At 35.7% G+C, this 27,667-nt stretch overlaps 1 protein-coding gene across 18 annotated transcripts; it reads right to left on the bottom strand.

The window, feature by feature from the left end:
• Nucleotides 1-797: 797 nt before the first annotated feature.
• Nucleotides 798-20,915, bottom strand: SIK1 (Protein kinase superfamily protein). Of its 18 annotated transcripts, none has more exons than XM_088506540.1 (19): nt 20,056-20,875; nt 19,841-19,929; nt 19,656-19,763; nt 19,012-19,119; nt 18,669-18,759; nt 16,319-16,371; nt 13,892-13,954; nt 13,098-13,142; nt 12,643-12,678; nt 12,016-12,071; nt 10,928-11,009; nt 9,788-9,916; nt 9,504-9,633; nt 8,710-8,824; nt 8,274-8,499; nt 7,313-7,513; nt 7,146-7,231; nt 6,801-6,900; nt 798-1,412 (listed from the first exon to the last, which is right to left on the bottom strand). In XM_088506540.1, the coding sequence occupies exons 1-18, from the start codon at nt 20,810-20,812 to the stop codon at nt 6,801-6,803; spliced, it is 2,475 nt and encodes an 824-aa protein (XP_088362666.1). In that variant the 5' UTR covers nt 20,813-20,875; the 3' UTR covers nt 798-1,412. The 18 variants fall into 18 exon arrangements, with proteins under 18 accessions (XP_088362666.1, XP_088362653.1, XP_088362655.1 ...); XM_088506527.1 differs by having other exon boundaries at nt 1,394-1,412; nt 7,146-7,234; nt 8,710-8,827; nt 9,504-9,636; nt 20,056-20,877; XM_088506529.1 differs by lacking the exon at nt 798-1,412 and adding an exon at nt 5,902-6,172 and having other exon boundaries at nt 8,710-8,827; nt 9,504-9,636; nt 20,056-20,876.
• Nucleotides 20,916-27,667: the final 6,752 nt, after the last annotated feature.

The raw sequence follows: 27,667 nt of genomic DNA, 5'->3' as shown, positions 1-27,667 counted from the left end.
AGGAGTTGCTCGTTGGTTTTCCTACTGGTGCACAAATTGTAAATCACACTTTTCACAACTCGTACCACTAACCAGCAAGTGCACTGGGTCGTCCAAGTAATACCTTACGTGAGTAAGGGTCGATCCCACGGAGATTGTTGGCTTGAAGTAAGCTATGGTTATTTTGTAAATCTTAGTCAGGATATCAATTGTAATTATCAGTTGACTTGCAAATGAACAAGAGAGCATGGATTAAATAATACTTGTTATGTAGTAATGGAGAATATGTTGGAGTTTTGGAGATGCTTTGTCTTCTGAATCTCTGCTTTCCCCCTGTCTTCTTCTTCATGCACGCAAGGTTCCTCCTATGGCAAGCTGTGTGTTGGTGGATCACCGTTGTCAATGGCTACCATCCGTCCTCTCAGTGAAAATGGTCCAGGTGCACTGTCACCGCACGGCTAATCATCTGTCGGTTCTCACTCATGCTGGAATAGGATCCATTGATCCTTTTGCGTTTGTCACTACGCCCAACCCTTGTGAGTTTAAAGCTCGTCACAGTCATTCAATCCCTGAATCCTACTCGGAATACCACAGACAAGGTTTAGACTTTCCGAATTCTCAAGAATGCTGCCAATGGATTCTAGCTTATACCACGAAGATTCTGATTAAGGAATCCAAGAGATATTCATTCAATCGAAGGTAGAACAGGAGTAGTTGTCAGGCACGCATTCATAGATTGAGAATGGTGATGAGTGTCACGGATCATCACATTCATCATATTAAAGTACGAATGAACATCTTAGATAGAAACAAGCGTGTTTGAATAGAAAACAGAAATAATTGCATTAATTCATCGAGACACAGCAGAGCTCCTCACCCCCAACGATGGAGTTTAGAGACTCATGCCGTCAAAGAGTACAAAGTTCATATCTAAAAATGTCATGAGGTCCAAAATAATCCTCTAAAAGTTGTTTAAATAGTAAGCTAGTAATCTAGGTTTGCAGAGAATGAGTAAACTATGATAGATAGTGCAGAAATCCATTTCTGGGGCCCACTTGGTGTGTGCTGGGGCTGAGACTTAAGCTTTACACGTGCTTAGCTTCTGGAGTTAAACGCGAGGTTGTAACCTATTTTGGGCATTTAACTCCAACTTGTAACCTGTTTCTGGCGTTTAACCCCAGACTACAACATAGAACTGGCGTTGAACGCCAGTTTACGTCGTCTATCCTTGAGCAAAGTATGGACTATTATATATTGTTGGAAAGCCCTGGATGTCTACTTTTCAACGCAATTGGGAGAGCGTCAACTGGACTTCTGTAGCTCCAGAAAATCCATTCCGAGTGCAGAGAGGTCAGAATCCAACAGCATCAGCAGTCCTTTTTCAGCTTGAATCAGATTTTTGCTCAGCTCCCTCAATTTCAGCCAGAAAATACCTGAAATTACAAAAAAATATACAAACTCATAGTAAAGTCCAGAAATATGAATTTTTCCTAGAAACTAATGAAAATATACTAAAAACTAACTAAAGCATACTAAAAACTACATGAAATTAACCCCAAAAAGCGTATAAAATATCCGCTCATCACAACACCAAACTTAAACTGTTGCTTGTCCCCAAGCAACTAGACAAATAAAATAGAATACAAATAAGTCAAGAAGCAATAATATCTCAGAGTTTTTTTGAGTGAAGCTCAGATTCTAATTAGATGAGCAGGACTAGTAGCTTTTTTGCTTCCGAACAGTTTTGGCATCTCACTTTATCCATTGAAGCTCCGAATGATTGGCATCTATAGGAACTTAGAATTCAGATAGTGTTATTGATTCTCCTAGTTTAGTATGTTGATTCTTGAACACAGCTATTTTATGAGTCTTGGCCGTGGCCCTAAGCACTTTGTTTTCCAGTATTACCACCGGATACATAAATGCCACAGACACATAATTGGGTGAACCTTTTCAGATTGTGACTCAGCTTTGCTAAAGTCCCCAGTTAGAGGTGTCCAGGGTTCTTAAGCACACCCTTCTTTTTGCTTTGGACCTTGACTTTAACCGCTCAGCCTCAAGTTTTCACTTGACACCTTCACGCCACAAGCACATGGTTAGAGACAGCTTGGTTTAGCCGCTTAGGCCAGGATTTGATTCATTTAGGCCCTCCTATCCACTGATGCTCAAAGCCTTGGATCCTTTTTATTACCATTGCCTTTTGGTTTTAAGGGCTATTGGCTCTTTCTGTTTGCTTTTTCTCGTTTTTTTTTCTTTTTTTTCTCCCTTTTTTTTTCTGCAAGCTTTTGTATTCACTGCTTTTTCTTGCTTCAAGAATCAAATTTTTTTTTTTATGATTTTTCAGATTATCAAATAGCATTTCTCCTTTTTCATCATTCTTTCAAGAGCCAACATATTTAACATTCATAAACATCAAATTCAAAAGACATATGCACTGTTCAAGCATTCATTCAAAAGACAAAAAGCATTGCCACCACATGTAAATAATTAGAATTTTTCTTATTAAAAACTCGAAAAATATTGCCTCCTTATTCTAAAGAAAATCTGCTATTTTATTCATGTTTAATGATGATGAGAAAAATAAATTATAACTTAATTGGAGATAAAATCAAAATATAGATACTAATTACTACTACTCATATATAACTTCTAAGGTAAAACTCAAATATGAACAATTATCACAGATTTAAGGCTAAGATTAGAACTCAACAACCTTGAATTTGGGAGGTGGATGCCTCTTTAGTCTGTGGAGTGTTTGGCCCTTCAAGAGATAGTTTCTGACGTTTTAATTCCTTCAGTTCACGCCCTTGCTCTTCTTGTTCTCTAAGCAATTTGCAGAGCATGCTGTTTTGATTTTGCTGTTCTTCCTTCAGTTGATCCACAGCTTCTTGCAACTTGGTGACAGATGCTTCTAGGCGCTCCTAGTATTCAATTTGAGGGATTTCCGGGAGGAACTCCTCTACTTTTCTCTTGATGGGGTCGTCCTGCACTTGTTGTCCTTCCATAGACTTTTTGGTGATTGGTTGCTCAACTGAGATATACTTATCTACTCTCATCTTTATCCCAACATCTTTATATAACAGAGAGACTAAGCTTGGATAGGCCAATTTGGCATCTTTGGAGTTCTTGTTTGCAATTTTGTAATGCTCACAAGCAATCAGCTGATGAACTTCCACTTCTTTTCCAACATAATGCAATGAATCATCACTGCTCTTCTGATGGTGACTTCAGAGCGGTTGCTAGTGGGCAGTATAGAGCGCCCAATGAAGTCCAGCCAGCCTCTGGCGACTGGTTTGAGATCTCCTCTTTTGAGTTGGTTTGGGACACCCTTTGTGTTGGTTGTCCATTTAGCTCCAGGGAGGCATATGTCCTCTAGGATTTTGTCCAAGCTCAGGTTTGATCTCATCATTCTCCTATTGAAGGAATCTGGGTCATCTTGCAGTTGAGGCAGCTTGAAGATCTCCCTTATTTTGTCAGGGTGGGTGTGAACAATCTTCCCTCTGACCAGAGTTCTATAGTCATAGAATGCGGTTCCAGCTATTCTCTGCCTGTCCGTCTGCCACAGATTAGCGTAGAATTCCTAAACCATGTTTCTTCCCACCTTTGTTTCAGGATTAGCTAGGACTTCCCAGCTCCTGTTTCGGATTTGCTCTTGGATCTCCGGATATTCATCTTCTTTCAGATCGAATTTAACTTCCGGGATCACTGACCTTAGACTCATTATTTTGTAAAAATGGTCTGAATGTTCTTTGGTTATAAACTTCCCTTGATTCCAAAGTGGTTTTGGAATATTCTCTTTCTTGCCTCTTGAATCGGTTTGTTTTCCCTTAGGAGCCATGATTTTAGTGGGTATTGGTTTAGTGATCACAGATAAACACACCAAACTTAGAGGTTTGCTTGTCCTCAAGCAAAAGAAAGGAAATGAGAGGGAAAGAGGGAGAGCCAAGCGCAACTTGTGGAGGAGAGGGGAAGAGGCCGAACCAAAATTTAAAGGGAAGGGGGTGGGTTTCGAAAATTATTTGAAAAAGATATGATAGAAAAAGTGATTTGAAAAAGATAAGTATGATAGGAAAAGATGTGATTTAAAATTGAAAAGATATGAAAGATATTTGAAAAAAATAAATCTGGATTTTGAAAAAGATGATGTGAAGATTTGAAAAAGATATTGATGAGTTAAAAAGATTTTAGAAGGAAAAGAGATAGAATTGTTTTGAAAAGGATTTGAAAATAATTTGAAGAGAAAAAAAAAGGGTTTATGAATTAAGATACATTTGATATTTTTTTGAAAAAGGATTTGAAAAATTAGGATTTGTAACATGTTTGTGCAAGAAATCATGAATTGAAACATAAAAAATGGAAAAAATTTGAATTGAAAACAAAATTGCCTACTCCCCACAATCCTGGCGTTAAACGCCCAACTACTGCATGTTTTGGGCGTTTAACGCCCAGTTGGTGCTTGTTTTGGGCGTTTAACGCCCAGCTGTTGCTTCTAGCTGGCGTTAAACGCCAGAAACCCCTTTGTCACTGGGCGTTTTTCTGAACGCCCAGGATGCTGTAAATCTGGCGTTAAACGCCCAGAAGCTGCTTCTTTCTGGCGTTTAACGCCCAGATGTCTATCTTTACTGGTGTTAAACGCCCAGTAGATGCTCCTTTTGGGCGTTTAACGCCCAATTGCCTTTTACTGGCGTTTTCTTGCCAGTGAGCTCTTTTTTCATGTTTTGTGCTCTGAATTCTTCTGTAACCCTGTGGACTTATGCAATTGATTCTTTACCTTGTTAATATTAAGCTCATATATATTTTTTAAAGATACATAAATAAAATGAAGAATAAAATAAAATAAAATAACAGAAAAAGTTTTGCTAATGGCTGGGTTGCCTCCCAGCAAGCGCTTCTTTATTGTCTTTAGCTGGACCTTGCTGAGTTTTTAATCTAGCCTCAGCCGTGAGCACTCTTGCTCAACATTGCCTTCAAGATAGTGCTTGATTCTCTGTCCATTAACAATGAACTTCTTATCAGAATCAATGTCTTGAAGCTCCACATAACCATATGGTGATACACTTGTAATCACATATAGTCCCCTCCACCGGGATTTCAGTTTCCTGGGGAATAGCCTGAGCCTAGAGTTAAACAACAGAACCTTTTGTCCTGGTTCAAAGACTCTAGATGACAGCTTTCTGTCATGCCACATTTTTTATTTCTCTTTATAAAGCTTGGCATTTTTGAAAGCAGTGAAACTGAATTCCTCTAGCTCATTTAGCTGGACCAATCTTTTTTCTCCAGCTAATTTGGCACCAAAGTTTAGGAATCTAGTTGCCCAGTAGGCCTTATGTTCTAGTTCCACGGGCAGATAACAGGCCTTGGAATTAAATATAAAATATCTTAAATAGCAATACTTCAATACTTTATATTTTAAAAATATTTTTATAAAAAATTATATTATATAATGATATCTTTAATAAAAGTAGTTAGTTAATAAATTTTAAATATAATAATCTAATTATTTATCAAGTAAAATAAAAATTTAATTATTTTATATTTTTATGTTACAATTTAAAATATCATTTTAATATAATTTTTTAATATTATAAAAAAATTTATATAATAATTAATTTTAATAAATAAAAATATTCAGATATTTTGTATTTATATATTTTATATTTAATTATTTAAGAATAAAAAATTCTATTGCTATTTAAAATATTGTGTATTAAAGTATTATCATTTAAAATATTTATTTATGTATTTTGATATTCTATATTTATTAGAGTCCATTAATACTCTTCTTTTATATTAGCCTTTAATTTTAATCTAATAAAATCTAATGATCTATATAAATGCGGCACATTCAATAAACACATAATTGTTGTGCACATTTTAGACATACCCTTATCATTATCATTATTATTATTATTATTATCATTATTGAACGGATATTTATTTGACTTGACAACTGACAAGAATCCTTTCTCAGTTTAAATATTCTTCCATCAAATCCAATAATAAGAACAAACGCCACATCCCAATATGTTACTAGCCACCAATTTTCCTCAGCTAGTTTTCAGAACCATCAAATGCACAAAAACTTAAGCCTGGATGTCATGAAAAGCAATGATTGCCCAGGAAAAGTCCAGCAATCGGGTCTTCAGGTTGCTCATTCTCCGTCTTTTATGGATCCCCTTATGGTGCAACAACTCTACCATAAACCAGCACAAATCAAAGGAATCGAATTCAATTGGCACGTGCCCACTAATTTGGCAAAGGCACCACAGATTTCCCACTATAATAAACCATGTTAATGGACTAGAAAAAGAACAGGCTTCAATACAATTAATGGCCGAAAAAATAGTGTTTCCAAACTGAATTATCGTTTTGACCTTTTGTTTATTTTTTGAAAAACATCAATGATCAATGAGTATAAATTAGCATTGGGCAGGGACCTGAATACGGACATTCAATCCATACGTAATCACTAAATTGAATGAAACGAACATCATTTCATTGAGATAAAAAGATTAACATTTTTTGCATTGCTAAAATAGCTCTGACTAGTGTACGAGGGCAACACTAGTTGAAGTACATAAGATACACGATATGTACATACAAATATCTGATAGCTTACTAAACCCTATACTAGGGTTTACTTTACACAGACTACAACAGAACGTGAGAAGAAACCAGCAAAACTTGGGTCCTTATGGCAAACCATACTCTATCTGTACGAGTATATCACATCAACGGGATGAAAAATAGAAAAGCAGTAGTGATTTTTTGCAGCCAATAAGGATTGGGGAAGTAGAATAGAGACAACGAGATCTACCTACCTACAAACGAAGAATGGTTCTAAGCGTGTCCGAGAGATTTTGAATTGTCCGCTGCTCCTGCGTTGCTTGCAACTCCTGCAGTGGCATATCTTCGTAACACCTTACAACAAATAAAGCAATTTAGCTAAGATTTAAGAATGATCATTTTTTAAATAGAAACACAATACACACGGAGGAAAGGAGCAAAAGGAAACCATCCCATCGGAAACCCAATATTGTGATTTCTTGACACAAGCACACAATGGAGTGAAAATATATAGTTCTCTACAGCTATAGATAAGTAAAAATTCTCATAAAAATAGTAAAACTTTCAACCCTGCCCAAGTGAAAGTTGAAGGGATGTACATCTTATGATAAGCTAAAGCCTGAGCCAAATTCATTAGAGTGGAACTTGATGTAAGCCGCTGGTAAATGCTTGGAGGAAGGGGCATCTGCTGCATGTCAATTAGCAAACTGATAAAAAGAGTCATAAGGTCATAAGAAGCGCATGACAAGAAAGTGCACAAAGTCACCTCATTTAGTCCTCTCCGACCCTTTTTGGATTGCACATCACCACTAAAAAGCTCTTGCAATGATTCTACTTCCCCAGTCTCACTGGTATCTGGTTGCAAGCCACCAAGCACATTATCTGACAGCAGAGCAATTGGGGATATGTCTGTAGCCCTTAAGAACGGAATGGGCACTGTATTACCAGCTGCATAAATGGACCATAGCTGCAATAGCAGCGGTAATAAAATATAAGTATGAAGCTGACAGTCTAAATAGGTCGTCAAGATGGCCACAAAAGAAAAAAAAAATGATACGATTAATGATCCAATAAAGAAACCAAATCCAGATGTCTGCCAAGCAAATAAAGAAGAGGAAGAAATACAATGTTCTTGTCCTCATGTGTCTTAAGGATCACAAATAACTTTCATAACTAAAAAAGCAGAATCTCACATAATAGTAATGATCTCATTTGGTGTAATATCATTTTTTATAGAAAAAGAAATTTGATAGTAAGAAAATAATGCAAATATTGAAAAAGAAAACATGTATGTCCTACCAGATCATCCATGTAAGAAGGCATGCAAACTTTCTGCAATCTACCAAAGAAATATCTTTTGAGAAAAAAAAAATCCCATTGCAGAGACCACCATATAGAAGTTATGAAAGAAACCCTAATTTCAAATCTTAGTCTAAAGATTAAAAGTCTCCTTGTAAATTGTACCATTGCTTTCCAGCCAAAGACACCAAAAAACGGGGGCAAAATTATAACATTGGCAGAGTTTATGCTTGTTCATAACTGTAAAGCCTCTGAATTTAGCAAGAATCTAACGCAGGTCCTCAAGAAAAACTGAGTTATCCATAAATATGTAAAACGCTTGATCCAAATACAATTCACAATAAAAACAACACAAAAGAAGACTGCAATTAAGTAATATTATAGTTTAGGGCAGATATAATGATATATAAACCAAATTACAGAAATACCTTATCCTGTAAAGCAAATGACTTGCGGAAGACTGTATCATTCTTCAACGTGCCAGTGCTTATATCACTACCAATTCCAGCGTGTGCACGAAAACTACCTTGCGTTTTGAGGTTCTGCTCGGTTGAATTTCTAACACGAGGTAAAGTTGATTGTATGGTATCTGTAGTTGGATTAGATCCTCTAAAAGAGGCAATGTTTGTTGTACCAACTTTTAGGGTGTCAACCCTAAAAGATTATCCACAAAAGACATAAAAGAACATCAGGACACATGAGGAATGAAAAGCAGAAGAGAGGAGATGGCTCTGATATAAGAACGTGATATGTACTTTTAAGTTTGCACAAAAGAAGACTGTTATTAACAGCGAGAGGAATGACAGATAAATAATCTTTTGAAACACATGCTTTCAAATCATAGATATACAGACTAGCAAGTACCTAGAGTCGGCCAATCCTGTTCCACCCGTGAAAGCAGATAAGGAACCTGCAGAATCTCCATCCTGTGTGATCTTATGTACCTCATCTCCATGGACTATCATAGTTCCAAAGTTTCCTGCTAATAATACACATAAAGCACACTTAAAAAATAGCTTCAATTTCTCCCAGTTTAGGAAGTGCAAACTGGAGAGAGAGAGAAAGAGAGAGAGAGAGAGAAGGGGGGGGGGGCAGGGAGATCATAATTATAAAGTCTAAATCTTTGTTTCGATGAGAGCAAATATATTAAAAAGAAAAAAATTTGAAGATTTAAATAATGAGAAAATTTGGAAACATTGTTGCTTCCAGTGTTATCAGACTTATCTTTCTTTACTTTTCTCAATTTTTCTCTTCAACCCAAATACAAAACGTTTTGAATTTCACAAGTTTCTTTCATCCATATTTATTTCCCTAACTTGAAACACAAGGACCATGACAACAAGATAGACAACTGCATAAAATATAAAAATATACAAAAGCACATTTCCCAAGATGAAGCAGATGGAAGAAAGCAGCTTGGCAAAAATTTAGCTGAAAACTTATTGCTAGTTAGAATCATTATCATGCATGCCTTAAGTAATTACTAACTAGGAATAGCACAACCACTGGAAAGAAAGGATTATCTCAAGATGACTTTGGCTTATAGACCTCAGAGCCTTTTTTCATTCTTGTACTCCCTCATACTTTAGTAACATTAGGATATCAACCTTGAGAAAAGAGTTGAACAAAGCGAGAGTAAAGATAGAAGAAATACAGACCTTCACCTCCATCATCTTCCCTCACGCCACCACTTGAAGAAAGATCAGTGGCCTCCTGCACTGCTAGGTTCTGATGTCCGGATGGAACAGTATCTCCATATTCATCATTTAGCATGGAAGTTACCATAGGCTGCTTCAGATTGGGAACATGTGTCATGTATGTAAATTAGTATCTTCATTTTCATTTTTTTTCAATGAAATGAGAGTCTGAGTAGAAATTCGTTTGTGCGCACATGTGTGGGTGTGAGAGACAGAGGAGAGGCAGGAAGGAGTTTCAGTTATACCTCATCTTCCAATGGAGTTGGGGCCAGAGTTTGCACCTGCAAAGCCATTGATGCCCTGATTTGCCTTGCCTTTTCCAGTTTTGGCAACACTGCAGCAGATCCAGTTTTCCATTTTTCAAAGAATTTATGCTAGATAGCCACAAAAAAGAACTCAATTCAATGAATTTACAGAAATGAAAGGAAAGGAAAATGTAAAACTGAAACTAAATGAAATCAACAGTATCAAATATCAGCCTTATGCGGCAAATAGCAGCATGAATGCGCTAAGACCACAATACAATGATCCTAAAAAGCATGTACTATGTCAAAGAATCACCTAACAGCAATAACATCCACTATGTCTTGTCCTGCTAGAAGTAAAGGAATCATTTGAAAACAAGGAATATAGATTGTAAGAAAAATTACCTAATTGCACTTAGCATATTTTGGCAGTCATTTTCTGTTCATAACTCCAAACAAAAATCCTTTTTTTAACCCTTTCTTATTTAACGAAGGGTGATAGAAGTTAATCCAAGAGGATAGGAATTAATAAATATATGTTGGTCTTCAAAAGTATTTTATCTAAGGTAGCCTAATTAGAGCAATCACAAATTTTACACATTCCATATAAGGCTACTAGAGCCAGGGGAAGATGGAGAGAGCTTAGGTGAAATTGTACAAGCAGTAAAAGAAAAAGATGAAACTCCATATGTTATGGTGGAAACAAATAGGGTAGCAATGCTAGAATAGCACAAGCTGAAGTAAAAAATATCAAACAAGCATAACAAGGACAGCTACATCTACCTTTAATGTTTTTCTATTTTTAGGATTTTATGAAGGAGAAAAAGTAAAACAGAAAAACAAAAAGAGACATGATTTTTCATCACAAAAACCTAAAAACTGAAAATGAAAACAAATAACATTTTCACAGACCAAACAAGCCCTTATGATCTCATAAATTTCCCAGATTTTTCATTAAGCATCCAAGGCAAATTTTGAAACCATTTCATCCTTCTCTTATTTTGATACAAGAGGAAATCTTATCGGGGAAAAAAAGGATAGATTATTTGCCTAAGAAAAAGAGGGGGGGGGGGGGGAGGATTGTGGGGTGGCCCCCACCACACATATAAGTAACTGATAAAAAATAATATTATAGCATACCTTCAACATCTCAGATGCAGTGGGGCGGAGCCGAGGCTCTTTGGTCAGGCACTTCGCAACAAAATCATGAAAATATAGAGACCTGAAAAGGAACATCAAATTAAACCAATATCAAGTTGTCATGTTCAAAGATATCATAACTGAATTAGGATATGGACATTGCCATGTGATAATAGCACATTAATTGTAATTTTTAAATAGCTCAAATGATCGGGGTATATATACTAACTAGTGCCCTGGTAATCTATGTAGAACATAAGGCGGCAGACCAACTTCGTACTCTCTCTCTGTATGAGCAGGAAAATAAAAGGACATAATAACATTAAGAGAAGAAATTACAATGAATTTGGAAGATTAAGAATTCTTATTGAAAGAAAAACGTATTGTTAATCCTTAACACATGATAGCATACTTCCATTTATATGAATGTTCAAGATTTACATGAACTTAAAATCCAACTTAATTAGGTCAACTGAGGAGGTTCTTCCTTATAGAAAAAGAATGTATCTAGCATGCAACTAGCTAAAGAGGGCACAATATAAGTCGCTCAAGGTAGAAGAGGCTCAAGTTCTCACTTTTATCATACAAGCAGTTTATTTTCTTTTTTCCCTCTCTGAGGCCTTGAGGTGCTCTCATAAGTTTATCCCATCTGAACCGTAAAAGTAATTCTTCTATGACTGTGGGAGCACAAGGGTTATATAGTTTCCTTACCAGAGTTGACTACATAAACTTTAAGTTTAATACATCCTCATTTTAGGTGATCAAAGTTTAATGGCATCTTAATCAATCAATCCTTACACGCTCTCACTTCTTTCCCCTCAAATTTTATATTAGTAAAATAAGCTTGTTCAACAGAGAGTACAGAGTACAAGGGCAAAAGTTTTGCAGCAACTTAGTGGTGATTTATAAAAGCCAACAGAAGCACAACATATAATATAGCACATAGAAAAGAAAATTCAAGATCAATATTACTATCAAAACAAAAGATAGCATTCTAAATCAATACACAACCAACAAGTAACTGTTCTAGTTTACTGCTTCACTAATAGCAGAGAGTATATCTAGGATATTATAGTAAAGAAACAAACCATTTTTCTTTATCCTCAAGCATTGGAGCTGGCTCAATGGATATCATGAATAAAACCTATGAAGAATAATAAAGGAAAGATCATCATACACTTAATCCAAAGAATCACGTGTGTGGCATGTGTCACCCATCATACTGTTTAGCCAATTAAGCTGATGTATTACAGACTTTAGAGGCATACAACTTATAAGGTGTTGCCAGAAATTTTAATGTGATTGGAAAGAAATTGGAAATTAAATATTTCTGAAAGCGGATTCTGTTAAGCTCGCATAACAGCAGAAACTACCAAAACATTTGTTCTTTCACACTCATGAAGCTAGTTTGTGAGAGTGTATGGGAGAGAGGAATTCTGGGTCCTTTCATCGCTAATTAATTATTCATCCAAATAACTCACAAAATACAGCCTAATGTTTACATTCCTTATAATTCATAGCATTTATGTTTCTCCTCCCTGATTTACATACTCAAAGCTTCTCCAACTGACAGACTTGTAACAGTAACACTTAATCTTCCACACTTTATGTGAACTTCAACATAAATACAAGTTAAACAACAGCTAAGAAAGAGTAGGAACATAGAGATTAGATATTTCTAATACAACAACATTCAATATCAATTTAGCACTAACCCTCATCGGATGCACTGATGATCTTGGAGGAACTCCCTGAAAATTATGATAACAAAATTTAACCAAATCCAAGCATGAGGATCAGCAAAATTTGTTTAATATCGCATCAGTATAAATAAAGAGAACTACCATAAGACTTCAATTTAAATACATGAGTTAATACCATAAATAACAAGATATGGATGAACGTGATAATATAACCTCATAACAATAATTCTTTCTACATAAGATCGAAAAATATTTAATATATTTAAACTAACATGCTTTGTACCTCAACCACCTTAGAAAACACCCCAAAACAAACACAAAGTATTAACCCAGTAACAAATATCTTATCTTACAGAAGGTGATAGGAAAAGGAGAAAAGGGTAAGAGGAAAACTCAAATGAACACAGTGGATAAACTAACAGCTCACTTGGAAACAAAGGAAATTAAAGCAGAGATTAAGTATATACCTCAGCCATTTCAATCGCAGACACACCAAGAGCCCAAACATCTACCTGGAGAAAATGTAATAAATAAAATGATATTATGTATAGCCATGCCCAATATTGAAAAAGAGAGAAAGTGCTATTTATCTTGACACTAATTAATTATTCTATAAAGAGAAAAACTTTTGAATCAAAATACTATTGATTTCTTGAAAAACCAGTAAGCCAGTTTGGAAACTAACAACATAAACGACCTAGATTCCTCTTTATATATCAGTATTTCCAAATATGTACCATATAATCAACATGATCAATGGTTTATATAAATTGCAAGGTGATAGTGGTTGATCATTTGATCTTCATTCTCTCTGTCAGATGGTTTTTTACTTGATCTTCATCCTCTCTACCAGACTCATACTTGCTACCTTGAGTAAGCACACTTATATTATCATCAACTTAGGCATAACCGTATAACACATCCTAAAGTGATAGGCAACTAACTCTTCATTATTTTGCAGACAATATATTGCAATTTCTTATATATATGCCTTCAAAGAATAATACTCTTCAACAACTAATGAACTGTTATCATAAATAGTAAATAATGAGTTCCTATATGACTAATTCCCTGGAAACTGTTAATGTGTCTGTATGATTCTGAAACAGTAACAAGAAAACTAAATAATCCGTCCATCCACTTTACCAATATAATGTAATAATCAAGCATTTAAGCAATACATCAAGAGTAGAAAATGCAATAGTATGAAATACAGATGCATCACGATGAAAACCAGCTTCACAAAATTAAAGTACAATACCTTTCCATCATAGCGACTTTCCTGAATAACTTCTGGAGCCATCCAATGAGGGGTTCCAATGAACTAAAAAGCACATTAAACTAGAACATCAAAAGTCTTGCCATGATTTAGCACTAATAACATGTCTATATAAAAGCCAAAAACTCCACTGACTACAGTTTAAATGCTAAAACTAGTTCTTCCATGATCAGAAAGGAAGATACAAGTTCACATCACTTACCCAAAGCAATTAATTTGATTGAAAAAACTGGAAAATCACAATAATAAGTTGCAAGCATATACTAGGACGGTAAATTTATGTCATAAACAACAAATTAATCAGAAACAATCAAATATTTTAATTGATTTATGCACACTTGTAAGTGAAGTCATTGCCACCGGCAGGTTACAACAACAACAATAGATGGGTCTGCTACATGGATCAAATGACGCTATTGCGCCCTATCGTGTATCATGTATACAGTGAGACTGTTTACACGTAGATCTCCTTTGACCACCTCATGGAAGTTACTGAAGCAGTGTGCAAAAATTAACAATAATACCCTGCTCAGTTTAAGGATGCAATATGACTTATAGAACATATATGTCAATTGAAAGGTAAAGATAAATATGCAGGGGACAAATGTTTATTAACAAAAAGAGAAAAGCTCAAGGGACAGCAATTTTAATGTATATTGGCGAGCACCTTTAGCTAGCAGCCCAACATCTTTAGGTTGCGTTTGTTTCGGACTGAGATTGAGTATTATGTTTGGCGATCAGAGACTGGAATTAAAATTTCATTCTCGAGACACAAAATTTCAGTCTCTTCAGTAAAAAGGGAGACTAAAACTTTAATAACATTTCTTTTCAAAAATACTCTCATTTAACTTTTCGAATTCCAAATCTATTCCTCAGTCTCCATATTTATCTTAAACCAAATATGGTACTAAGACATAACTCAGCTCAGTATATTTTATACCAAGCACAATACAAAGACTTAATTAAGTCTTTGTCTCTCAATTTCTATCTCTCAGTCTCCCTTCCAAATGCAGCCTTAGTTTAGTAGCTCAACACCATTCTTTTAACTAACATTTTTAAATATTGCAGGCTAACAACTGGCCAAAAATAATAAATTGTGTTGGCCCTGTAGCATTGCTCTAACGAAAGGGAAGTGATAGGCAGGCTTAAACTCTAATCATAGTTTTTGATGGCGAATGGCAACTCAGGGTAGAAGGGTAAAAAACCGCCATGAGGTCATAGCAGATGGCGTTGTGGCAAATGGCAGAAATGGAGGATACATAAAAAATATATATAAACTGTATACAAATAAATACTAAAATAATCTACAAAAAATAAATAAAACTACTACAAGATCAAAAAGAAAAATAATATCTAAACCACTAACTACTAATAATTTATCAATAATAACATGAAATTATTTATCCATATTATAACAATCAATATTAAAGATTAAAACTAATATCAAATTGACATAAATAATAACATTAATATAAACTAAGCAGCAGGCAGAACCAATTTGAGGGTTTAGAACGGAAAATAAAAAATTAAAAAAAAATTGAGGGGTGAAAATAGATAAAAGGGGATAATAAAAAACTTGAGGATTCAACTTATAAAGAGGAAAACAAAAAGGAAGCAGCTTAGAGAAGCATATTCAGGAACAGGAACAACGTTCTACATCGTCGTCTTCCTCTGCAAGTCATGGTGCCATCTTCATCAATGTTCCGTGCCTCTGTCATGTTCTATTGCTTCTCATCGTGGTCTTCCTCTGCAGTATCAGTGGCAATGCTGTTGGGGGTGATGCTGTCGGCTCGCAAGTCTTCGTCTTCCTCAAGCAACAGAGAGGGAGGGAGAGTGAACATCAGAGAGTAGAGAGGGCATGAAGGGGGAGAAAACGACAGCCAGAGAGAAGGTTTGTCTTAAAAAAGTTTGGTTTAGGGTTATTAAAATGACCAAAAGACCCTCTAATATAGAAGGAACTCCAAAAAAAAAAAAAAACCCCACCATTTCTGCTATACCTGTATCGGACCCAATGGCTCAGCCACCACCGCCAATCTGGCTGCCATTGTCCAACACCATTTCCGCAACACCAAACGCTTAAGATGGTGGTTAGCCCAAAAAACACCACGCCATAAAGCCATGGAGCTACCATGGCTGCAATTTAAAAACGCTGACTCTAATATGTGTCTGGAACAGTTTATTCAAACATAAAAACAAAAAAAGGTATGTAATCCCTTTACAGGTTGAGCTTATTTTGTTCTAGTTTAACAACTATACCAAAATAAATTCAAATATTGTGGTTATAACACCCAAGTCCATTTTTGAAGCTATCAAACTGAAAAGACATTTGCAAGACTACTAAGACCTAATCATAATGAAAAAGAACATCCTGAAATATCTAAACATTCAAATGATGAACAAAATAACTACCGTATTGCGCTTTGACATAGTCCTTGTCAGCTGTGCAGCAACACCAAAATCCCCTGGTCATTGGCAATGAGGTTTCTTAATCAGTCCATCATTATAAAGTCCGAAAATATTAATGTCTTTGATATGGAGCACTATTTCAACAAAAGGAGAAAGGAAGAAAGCATAGAGCACACATGTACACAGATGTAATCAAGAAAAAGATCATGCAGTCATGTACTACTTTTCAACAATATATGTTCCAATATCTTGTCCCAATCTTTTGCAGAACAGCAGAAGTCTATTCACCAAGCAAGTGCAACCTTGATATAAATACGAAAATCCAGATCATAAAATGTGTAACAACTAATTGAACGAATCAAACAGACATAAGAGCAGTAATGTCAGTGTCACTGGTTAATTTCATAGTATACATAAAAAGCCCGACAATTATAAGTGGAAATTTATCAAGAAAAAACATAGATGTTCTCGTTTTGGAAGGAATGTTCAAGTTCCTTTAAAGTCAAGGGAAAGTTCTTTCAATGAAATGTTCATGATAATTAGGTAATCTTTTCAGGGGGAGAAAGAAAGGTAGTTTCTAACAAATAGCTCTATGAAAAGGTGCACAAACACACATAAAGATAAGGCTCAATTTGGTCCCAGAGTTTTCACTCAGTAATCAGTTTGGACCCTAGGTTTTAAACATGCTTGCTTTAGTCCCTGAGTTTTATAACCATGAATTAAGTAGGCCCTTCAATGCTTATGTGTGTAATAAACTGTCACTATGAAAGTTTAACAGCTAGCTCACATAACAAGAAAGGTGTCAAACTAAATTTGGTCTCTTAAGGGACTTAATTTGGCAATGAACTAAATTTTATAAATGTAGATGGCTCAATTTAGTTCACTGAAAGACAAAATTGAATCCCACGCCTTTGGTGTAATGTCAGCAAGCAATTAGGCTGACACAACAGCAGTTAAGTATTTCGTTAACTAGACTGATGGCGAATTCATGGTTATATATTCAGGGACCAAACCAATCATTTGGTGAAAACTCATGGATTAAATTGAGCCTTATCTCCAAACAAACATATTTAGAACTTTTATTATGTATCTTACTCTTACTGGCTTAAGAAAAAAAAAGGCACTAACCCACTTTTCTCCTTTTAGTTTTTATATCTTCCCTAAAAAGAAACTGATTTGTTTATACCTTGATTGAAACTTCTGTCTTTAAACTGAAAAGAGCATTTTCTTTCTTGACAAAAGCTTAAACAAAAACAACATAAAAGCAGTGTTTTTGAGCTTAAGAAACCAAAAACCCTAGATATATCATTGCTGTCCAACATATAATAACTGTAAATTGTTATTATTTATTTATTTTTATTTATGACAAGTGATATTATTTATATATGACTAGTTAAATAATAGCCACTGAATGGATACCATGTTATAATGTGAATTGTATAACTTTCTATAGATGTTAAACATATTAAATTTTAAGCTGTCAATAATTTCAAAGCTTTAACTAGTAAGTAATATTGAAATCTGGAAAACAGAACAGTGTAATTCTTATCTTCCATGAACACTAAAAATAACACTAATGCATTTGGTTAAAGTACCTGTATCAGGTACATTGCAGGTACAGGTAAGCCATGATACATACCGGCAAACAAGTTCTCATGAAAAATAAAACGGGTATAGCAGGGAATAGTGAGAGTGCAGTACGTACAGCAGGATTCACAAACTTAACCAAAGCTAATTTGTTTTCCTTATTCCTCTATGTGCACCCAAAACCCAAAACCCAAAACCCATACCGTAGGCGATTGAAACTTGAAAGTGAGAAGGACACAGGGAGCACAGCAGCAACCAACACCAGAAATGGCGTGGCAATAGTAGTCTCTCCCTCTGGCGACCTCTGCTCAGCCTTCTTCCTTTAGGAATGAGTCTGAATCATCTTTATTTTACTGTTGTCGCATTGGTTTTTTCTACGGTATTTGTTGCTAAATGATTGTTCTTCTGAAATTTGTGGTAAAATGGATGCAATTGTTTTATTTGAGTGCCATGTTTTGCTATAACATTTTTATTTGTTTGTGTTAGAACATTGATGGGAAAGAAATGACGAGATTGAAACTGTTAGAGTTGGAATGCTAAATTCCGTATTTGGGGGAGGAGGGAGTATGACACACTCATACCCAAAGAAATTAAAGTTGTCAAATTCTCTTTCCAAACTCTTAATTAGTTTAATTCAGCACGGGCAACTAGGCATGAAACTTACCAGATTTTTATGTGCTAGGAAAACAATGATAATTACTGATAACATTAACTAAACAAGTAAGAACACCCACTTAATATTAACAAATAAAACTAGAGTACCCACCTAGCTTGACATCTCCTTGTTCAGTTAATAAGATATTTCCGCCTTTAATGTCTCGATGGACTTTGAAAATTGAGTGCAAGTACTCAAGTCCCTTCACAAGATTAAGGAAAGTACATGAGATAAAAATAAACAAAAACAAAATTGCACACTCAAACAGAGAGCAGAAAGCTTGGTTCAAGCAACTCTGCAAGTATTTTATTGTCCAGACTCCAGATTTACATAATTACACAAATCAAAGACAAAATAACATTTAAGCATGCCTTGACAAAGGTTGAAAAAGAAATCATCCAATAGAATATAATCAATAAATAACTCCAACCCTAACTCAGTCAATCAACTATACCTTCAGTGCTTCTCTACAGATATATGCTATTTGACCCTCATCCAGTGCTTCATCAGTCACGCTCATCAGATCAGCAACACTACCACCACCACAGTATTCCATCACTATCTGCCAAAAATCTCAATTGAATATTCAGAGACCATATTTTAACCAAAAATAAAAACCAAACATGTCATTTTTATTTTAAGAGAACGGAAGAGCATCTGTTGAAAATTTGGGCAAACCAATGAGTCCAAATGAAAGAAGCAATAACAAGCAAAAGCCAAACTAGTGAAACTAAAATCCTGCCACACCTCCAAAATAAGTCAACAGCTGATCACCAGGGGGAATCCCAAACAAGCAGCACAAGCACAACATTGTTCACAAAGTCACAACTCACAGAAACTCTAAATGTAGAACATACATAAAGAGTTTCACAGAAGATGTGTCATAAGAGTACAAACAAAATGATAGCTTCTTAGATACGATAGGAAAATGCAAGCAGACCAACACTTGTAATTCAAACAAAATGTGATGTTGGCTAGTATTACCTGAAATGCAAGGTAATATAACAAAAACATAAAAAATTCAAAAAGTACTGCTCACTTAACATTTCTCTATATTATGTGATTGATAATATTAAAACTAAACAGTAGACTTCTTACCCAAAGATACTCTTCTCCTTGGTAGCTCCCAAGATAGCGGACAACATTTGGATGATTACATTGTTGTAACATCTCAATCTCACCACGGATTTCCTCATATCCCTCCTCCTAATCATAATAAACATCATGGTTCATTTACAGCTAGTCAAACTCAAACTACCAACCAGAATGGAACAGAAATTTACCCCTTCAGATAATGATATGACTTTGATAGCAACCATCTCCGATGTCCTTAAATCCCTTGCTTTGTAAACAGCTCCATAGGATCCCTTCCCTGCAATTATCAACATCATTGGAACAAACCACACATAACAATTCAATTAATATCCACAAAACATGATAACTCAAACAATTGCGCAATGAACACAGAAATAAACTTTAATAGCACATCGCTACCTACCAAGTTCATTGAGCAATTCATACTTGGTTGTAGGATCCTCTCTGGTAACACTCTCCGGGATCGAACTCGCCGAAATCTTCGTTGTTATCAATTGCTGCCTCGCATCCTCGTTCTGCGAGGAACCGCTCCCTTTCCTCTGCTTCCCAAATTCTCCCGCCGCCTGCATGCTCGCCACAGCCCTCTCCATCGTTGAACCGGCACCACTGCCGCCGGCGGTCCTACGCACCACGGTTCCGCTTATCGACTCTCTCTCGCTGGATCTCACCGTCGAGCGCACAACGAACGTCCCAAAACCGCCACCGTCGTCGTCGTCATCGTCGTCGTCTCCGCCGACGCTCGCCTGAGAAGAACTCTGAGCCTTCCAGGTCGATCCCGATGGCGAAACCAAGCCGGAAGAAGAAGACCGCTCCCGCTGCCGGCTCCGGTCAGTCTTCACAATCATGGTGCCAAAATCTCCAGCACCTTCGTCGTCGTCGTCGTCGTCGTCGTAATCCATCGAGGCACCGCCTCCGAAGTCCTTGGGAAGGCGCTTGAGGAGTGGAGGGAGGGAGGAGTCTTCGTCGTCGTCGTCGTGGCCGTTCTCTTTGTACACCATTGTCCCGTATAGATCCTCCTGTGACTCCGGGATTCCGGATTTCCGGCGGCGGATTGTTCCGCCGTCTCCGACGTCATCATCGTTGTGGACGACGAAGGTAGAGTATATATCGGATTTGGGTTGGGCCTTCCGGGTTCCGGCAGAGAAGGAGCTCCGATCCATTGTTTTCTGGTGGAAGGAACGAAGGAGGAGAACCAAGCACTACACTTGCTACTTTGCCAGCAAAGACGCGGAATGATTGCTCGTGATGCTTAATGGGCCTTGTTGGGCCTAATTCGATTTTGGGTATATTTGTCGAAGGTTTCAGTGTTTCTTTTTTATTCTTGCAACACAGAAAATCCAAGACCAAAAATATCAGATATCAACTTTCGGGAAAGACGTGGCAAAGGTTTTCTTTTTTATAAAAAAAAAATTTTCATTCAAGGAAATAGCCAAACCGTAATTATAAATTCCAAGAAACATGTTAGATCTAAAACTAAGAAAAAAAAGAGATCATTTTTATATTCAACCATAATATGAGAGAAGACACAGAATTTGATTACAACAAATTTTATGACAGAAAAAAAGATAAATTAAATCTATTTTGCTTCTAATTCTACACAAAAGTGTTATAACACAGAAAAAAATCTTTTCTTTTTCTTTAAATAGATCCGCAAGCTTCATGAATTTGGAAGTATTTCCATGAAAGAAAAGTTTCTTTCGTTACATTTTCATCCTGTATTTGTAATACCATGTCCAAAATATCCATAAAAAAAAATTAATATACCATAAAAAGGAGAGACCAACCACAAAAAAATTATTATGGATCTAGATTTGGGTTTCATATTTAAATCTCTAAAAAAGTAAAAAAAATAAGCAAGAATAGAAAACAAACAGCTAGAGAAAGGAAAAAAAGTGGAAAAAGATGGATGAAAGAAAGGAAAATAGGGACAGCAAAAAGGTGTGGACGGCGAGAGAGTGATGGTGATGGGAAGTATGACTAACTAAGAGAAAAGAGAGTTTGTGACTATAAACAAGAAAGAGGAGAAAGATGATAAAAAAAAAAAAAAGGAAAGATAGAGACAGAAAAGAGGTAGGAGGAAGAAGGAGGTTAAAGGAGAGGAGCAGAGAAGGGCCACCACGGTCTAGACTAAGGCGACAGCAGTGGACCTCAAGAGAGTTTCACATGTTTTTTTATTTTTTCACGGGAGAGAGGGGCACTGCGCTAAGGTTTCTTCTATTCTACTTTTCAGAACCATGATGTGGCTGCGTTTTGTGGAGTAGTGACAAAGCTATTTGCCTCATAAATGTTTCAGATTTTAGGTACATCAATGGCAAGGGTAAAAAAGAATGGAGTGAAGAAGCGAATTCAGAAAACAATTCCGAAGTGGAGCCTTTTAAAAAATCGCACAAACGGCACTTCCTCGCGTATGCGAGATTCTCACGTGCGCGAGCTTTCTCCGCGTGCGCAAGATGACTGCACGGGCTTTAATTAATGAAACACACGCATCCTTATTTGTTGGCCCCATAAAGGCTAAGGGCCCTAAACATCTATTTAAGGAGAAAATGCAAAGAAAAGGGGGGTAATTTTTAAGGAGTCTTAGTTTTTAGTTTTTAACATGTTTTAGTGAATTCTAGAGAGAGAAGCTCCAATTTCTCTATAGAATTTTTAGGATTTTTATTTTAATTCTTTCTTATTTTAGTTTTTAATCTTGTTTTAGCTTAGTTTTATTTACATTTTCTTGTTCTACTATCTTAGTTTGATAGAATTTTCTTATGAATGAATTTGATGCTTTAAGTTTTATTATTGCTTATTGGAGATGTTATTATTTCTTTTTTGAATTATATAGTTGTAGTTTTTATTATTATTACAATTTATGATACTTTGTTTATATACCTTCAAAGTATTTGATAAAATATTTGACTTGGTTATATAATAAATTTTGTATTTTTGATAAAAAATTTCAAAACTCTAATCACCTTAAAAATTCATCAAGCAATAAATTTTGTCATATATGTAATCAAAATGTTCATTTTCCTATTCAATGTTTCATTATTGAAAGAAAATTTTGTGATAAAGTTTATAAAGTAATTAGCAAAAACAATGCAATTGGACAATAAAAAAGGTTTAACATTAATGGATCTAAAATGATTCGGATACCTAAGGTCACTTAAGAATTTTGTGCTGTTTTGCCTAGCATCCAAGAAGAAGAATGACATGTGGTACTTGGATAGTGGATGCTCTAGGCACATGACCAGAAAGTCCACATTTTTCATCAAGCTTGACAAATACAATGGAGATTTTGTGACTTTCGGTGATAATGAAAAAGAAAAGATAGTGGTCGTACGTTAGGTGGGTAAAAGTTTCTTTACTTTTATTAATGATGTATTTTTAGTTGATGGAGTGAAACATAATCTTCTAAGCATTAGCCAACTGTGTGATTTAGGCTATTTAGTTATTTTCAAGATATTGAAATGCTTGGTTGTGTGTGAAAAATCTAGTGAAATCTTGTTTGAAGATAAAAGATGCAATAATGTATATGGACTTACCTTGGAGGAACAAAAAGAACAAAATGTTACTTGTTTCACTTCCATTGAATCTGAAAAATAGTTATGGTATAAGAAATTAGGACATGCTAGCATGTTTTAAATTTCTAAATATGTAAAAAGAAACTTGGTTAGAGGTCTTCCTAAAATAAAATTTGACAAAGACATGACTTGTGATGCTTGTCAATTGGGTAAACAAACTAAAAATTCTTTTAAATCTAAGGATGACATCTCTACCAAAAGACCATTGAAAATGCTACATATTAATCTTTTTGGTCCTACTAGGACTCAAAACATAGGTGGTAAACATTATGGTTTAGTGGTGGTTGATAACTTTACTATGTTCCGATGGGTTTTTTTCTTAGCCCATAAAAATAATATTTTTCTTGTTTTTTCAACTCTATGCAAAAAGATTCAAAATGAAAAAGAATTGAAAATAATTTCCATAAGAAGTGATTATGGAAAAGAGTTTGAAAATCAAGACTTTGAATCATTTTGTGATGAATTTGGTATTTCACATCATTTTTCATATCCTAGAGCACCTCAATAAAATGGGGTTGTTGAAAGGAGAAATAGAAGCATTCAAGAAATGGCTAGGGCAATGCTTTGTGAAAATAAAATTCTAAAATTCTTTTGGGTTGAGGCTGTGAACACAGTTTGTTACATTTTGAACTGAACCATCATTCGAAAAGTTTTAAAGAAGGCCCCATATGAGATTTGGAAAGGAGTACCACCTAATCTTAAGTACTTTCATGTTTTTCGATGCAAATATTTTGTTTTAAATACTAAAGATAACCTTGGAAAGTTTGATCCAAAATCTTATGAAGGTGTCTTTGTTGGTTATTCAACCACTAGTAAAGCATATAAAGTTTACCTCAAGGAACATAGAATAATAGAGGAGTCCATACATGTCACCTTTTGTGATTCTAACACCATTTCAAGTATTATTGAAGAAAATAATGCAGAAATTGAAACTAAACCCAGCTCTGAAAGGATTCATGATCAAAACAAATCTGAACCTTATTTGGAAAAAATTATCCCTATTTTTGTAGACCAGAATACGGGAGACAATCCTGTTTTGTCTCCTACTAAAGTAGATAACTCTGAAAATCTGAACAATGAAGAACTGAATCATGTCCAATCTGAAATGATTTTACCAAGGCCCAAAGAATGGAAGTTCTTGAAGAACTATCCACATGAGTTCATTATTGGAGATCCATCTCATGGAGTTACTACTAGATCCTCAAGTAAGAGAAGAGACGAATTCAATAATTTTGCTCTTATATCTCAAGTGGAACCCTGTAAGACCTAGAAATTTTAGAAGATTTTATTAAGAGCTAATTTAGATTTATTTATCATTAAGTATTTTAATCTCTGAAATTATTTTATTAAAGATAATTAAAACAAATTTTGATTAATTGAGTTTAAAGTAATTTAAGGTTTTATCTGATTTTATAATTATCGAATTATTTTCAATATTTAAGTTATGAAGTTTAATAGTTGCAAAAGAATAAGAATTTTATATGATTTAGTTTAAATAGTTAAAATTTTAGAATTTAATATTTTAACTCTTATAAACAAAGAGGATTAATTATATTATCTCTAATTTGTAATTAAAATACTTAATTAAAAGTCAATTGGCAAATTGATAATTAAATAATATTTTTAAAGTAATTTTGAGGGATTAAATTAGATTTCAAAATTAATACAATATAACCTAATTTGATTTAGAATTTGCCAAACTCCAATTAACCAAAAAATCTCTAATTTCAAATTGCCCCAAATCAAACCCTAATCCTAAAAATTAAACACAAAACTTTAATCCTAATTACCCCATTCCCTTCAGACGCCATACCCCTTTCCTTTTCTTCTAAAATCAAACTCACCAACGCAACACATAGCAGCAGCAAAAATCAACCGAAAGAAAGAAAAGAGAGGAGAGCGTGCGAATCAGAAGAGAGGAGAAGGGGGGAGAGTGCGCCGGCGAGTCACTGCCGCTCGTTGCGCCACCGTGGTCGCCGATGATGGAGGAACAAAGAGAGTGTGTCGCGGAGCAGAGGGAGCTCATGCGAGTGAGGAGTGTCGCCACTGTCATCGTGCCATGCGCCGCTAGCTTCGTTGCACCTCGTCATCACCATCCCCGTCGGACCGCCGTGGAGTCGTTGCCGTCGCACCAGCGCTGCGAGCTACTATCGAGCCACAAGCAGGACCCGATGTAAAGAGAGAGACAGAACAACGTAAGGAGAGAGAGAAGGCGTTGCAGGGTGGTTTATGCCGCCGCTGCTCTCTCCGCCATCGTCGTCTGTGGAGCTCACCGCCGCCGAAGTCACGAGCAAAGGTGGGGAAGGAGGCCATCTTCCCTATTGTTGTTACGGTCACCGTGCTACTACTGCTACGCTTTGTTTTCTTATTTTCCTTAATTACTATAAGTTATTTTTATTTCTGAACCTTCACTGCTACTGTCTTGCCATCCGTTGATTGAGAACTTTAAGGCGTTGATGTTTTAGGATTAAGCCGCCGCAGCTGTAGGCTATGATGGTTGATGCTCTTTAAGAATCGTTGCTGCTGGGGTGATTGGAATTGCTACTGCCAGTTCTAATGTTGCTACCATTGCTGTTGACTTGCCCCAATTCAAGTTCAGTGTCACTACCCTAGGTCTAGCCTTTCTCCTAACTCTGTTCCACTCTTATACTCTGAACTGCCTTGGTCTCATTTATCTGTTTGTTATGATTTTAATTCCATTTTATTTTCGATGTTGCCTTAAATTTTTAGAGTTGTTTCTGCGTTTGATTCCATCAAATTTGATGTTGCTGCAAGCGTAATCGAAGTTGGTGATGCTACCATCGTTCCGGTTGTGTTGGAATCGCCACTGCTATTGTGAGTTTAGGCTAAGCGGGACTGTTGTATTAAAATTATGCGATTGCGACATCGAGGTAGGATTTTTCTTAAATCTATTTTACATTACAAGGTTGTTATAAATCAATATTAACGCGTAAAATACATTTTTGTGATTTTGTGAGTCTTAGGAGTTGAATTGAGATGGTTTGGTTGAATGAGATTATTAGTTTGGTTGATAAACTGATCGATTGAGAAAGTGGGATATTTGGATTAGTTGATTGATGTTGTTAAAGTGGTTTTCCTTGAATTATTAGAGAAGATTTATTATTGACTTTTAGGTTAATTTTGGAAACGGTTTGATTTTAGAAAAGGATTTAATGCTGAAATTTGATTTGATATTAAACCCGATTTGATATCGGAATTTGATTTTAAAATAAATTTGGAAAGGACTTGATATTTGAAAATAGGTTATTTATTGAGAATGATTTGCTATTTTGGAAATGATTCGAAAAGTGTTTGAGGAATGGTTTGGTTTGAAACTGTTTGAGAAGACCGAGATGTAAGAACCGGGTTTTTCACGAATAAAATAATTTAAATGCCCAAATTAAGTTCTGGAAAGTTAGAATGAGAATTTGGGGATTTAAATATGATTTTTAGACTCAGTAGGTCTTTTCGAGTCAGAAAATGTGTTTTCTGCGAAAAACCGTGAAAAACCACGAACCGACAGTTAAACCGGTTGAACCGGTTCAAGTCTGCCTGGTACTGTGCGAGAAAAAGTGAAAAATAGTCGAAAACCTTAGAAAAATTTTAGAAATGGAAAACCGGGCGTTAACGTTAAAGGTTTGGCCCAAAGTTAAACCGAACGGGTTAAAAACGCTAACGGGTTGGATCGGACCCAAGTTGGGCCCAAGCCCAACTTATATAAGTCTCTTTTAATGAGCTTTCAGCTCATTTTCATTAAAGAGAGAGAGAGAGAGAGAGAGAGAGAGAGAGAGTTCGGTTATGAGAGAAGAGAGAAGAGAGAAGAGAAGCCATGGGAGCACTATTCATCATCCACTTCCGAAAGTCATAACTTGAGCTACGGAGCTCCGATTGACGAGCCGTTTACGGTCACGCGAAGCTCTTGACGAGCTCTTCTCTTCTATCTAAGTTTTTTTGGTAAGAACTCGAAGCTCACTCCCCAGTTCTCTGCCCTAAGATTCTGCACGATTTCATATTTGGTTTTTGAGTAGATTTTGTGGTTTTGGTTGTTTAGGTGATCTCTAGTAGCGGGTAATTGTTGGATTTTACCCCTACTCACGTTGGATAAGGTAAGGTTTCACTAAACCCTTTTATTTAGTTGTTTTATGTATCTTAGGTTTTGATTTTGGTGATATATGTGTTGTTAGTTTGAGCTTTGGTGTTTGTTGGAGTTGGTTGAGGCTTTGGATCAAGTTTGGTGGTTTCGTTTTGGTGTTTGGAGCATTTGGGAATCGGCCAAGGTATGGTTTCGATTTTCTTTATGTAATATGTAATGTTCATGGACACTTAGGCTAGTTGACCCTAAGATAGGATTGAATATTGTTGGTGTATGAATATTTATATGTGAATGGATGATAATTGTGGGTTGTTTTGGATTATTGTGGTTGATGATGATTATTGGGAATTGTTGGT

Source organism: Arachis ipaensis, chromosome B3 (genome assembly GCF_059453495.1).
Source record: "Arachis ipaensis isolate K30076 ecotype BB chromosome B3, ASM5945349v1, whole genome shotgun sequence".
NCBI lineage: Eukaryota > Viridiplantae > Streptophyta > Magnoliopsida > Fabales > Fabaceae > Arachis > Arachis ipaensis.
The sequence above is the reverse complement of the archived record's forward strand: the minus strand, read 5'-3'. Positions and strand labels throughout refer to the sequence as shown.

Excerpts from the sequence above, each read along its gene's own strand:
- SIK1 (XM_088506527.1), bottom strand. The coding sequence starts at position 20,812 with ATGGATCGGAGCTCCTTCTCTGCCGGAACCCGGAAGGCCCAACCCAAA. Across the intron at positions 13,143-13,891 it reads AAAGTCGCTATGATGGAAAG|GTAGATGTTTGGGCTCTTGG; the intron begins GTATTGTACTTT and ends CATTTTCTCCAG. Across the intron at positions 8,828-9,503 it reads GGAAGATGATGGAGGTGAAG|CAGGAAACTTTGGAACTATG; the intron begins GTCTGTATTTCT and ends GTGTATTATTAG.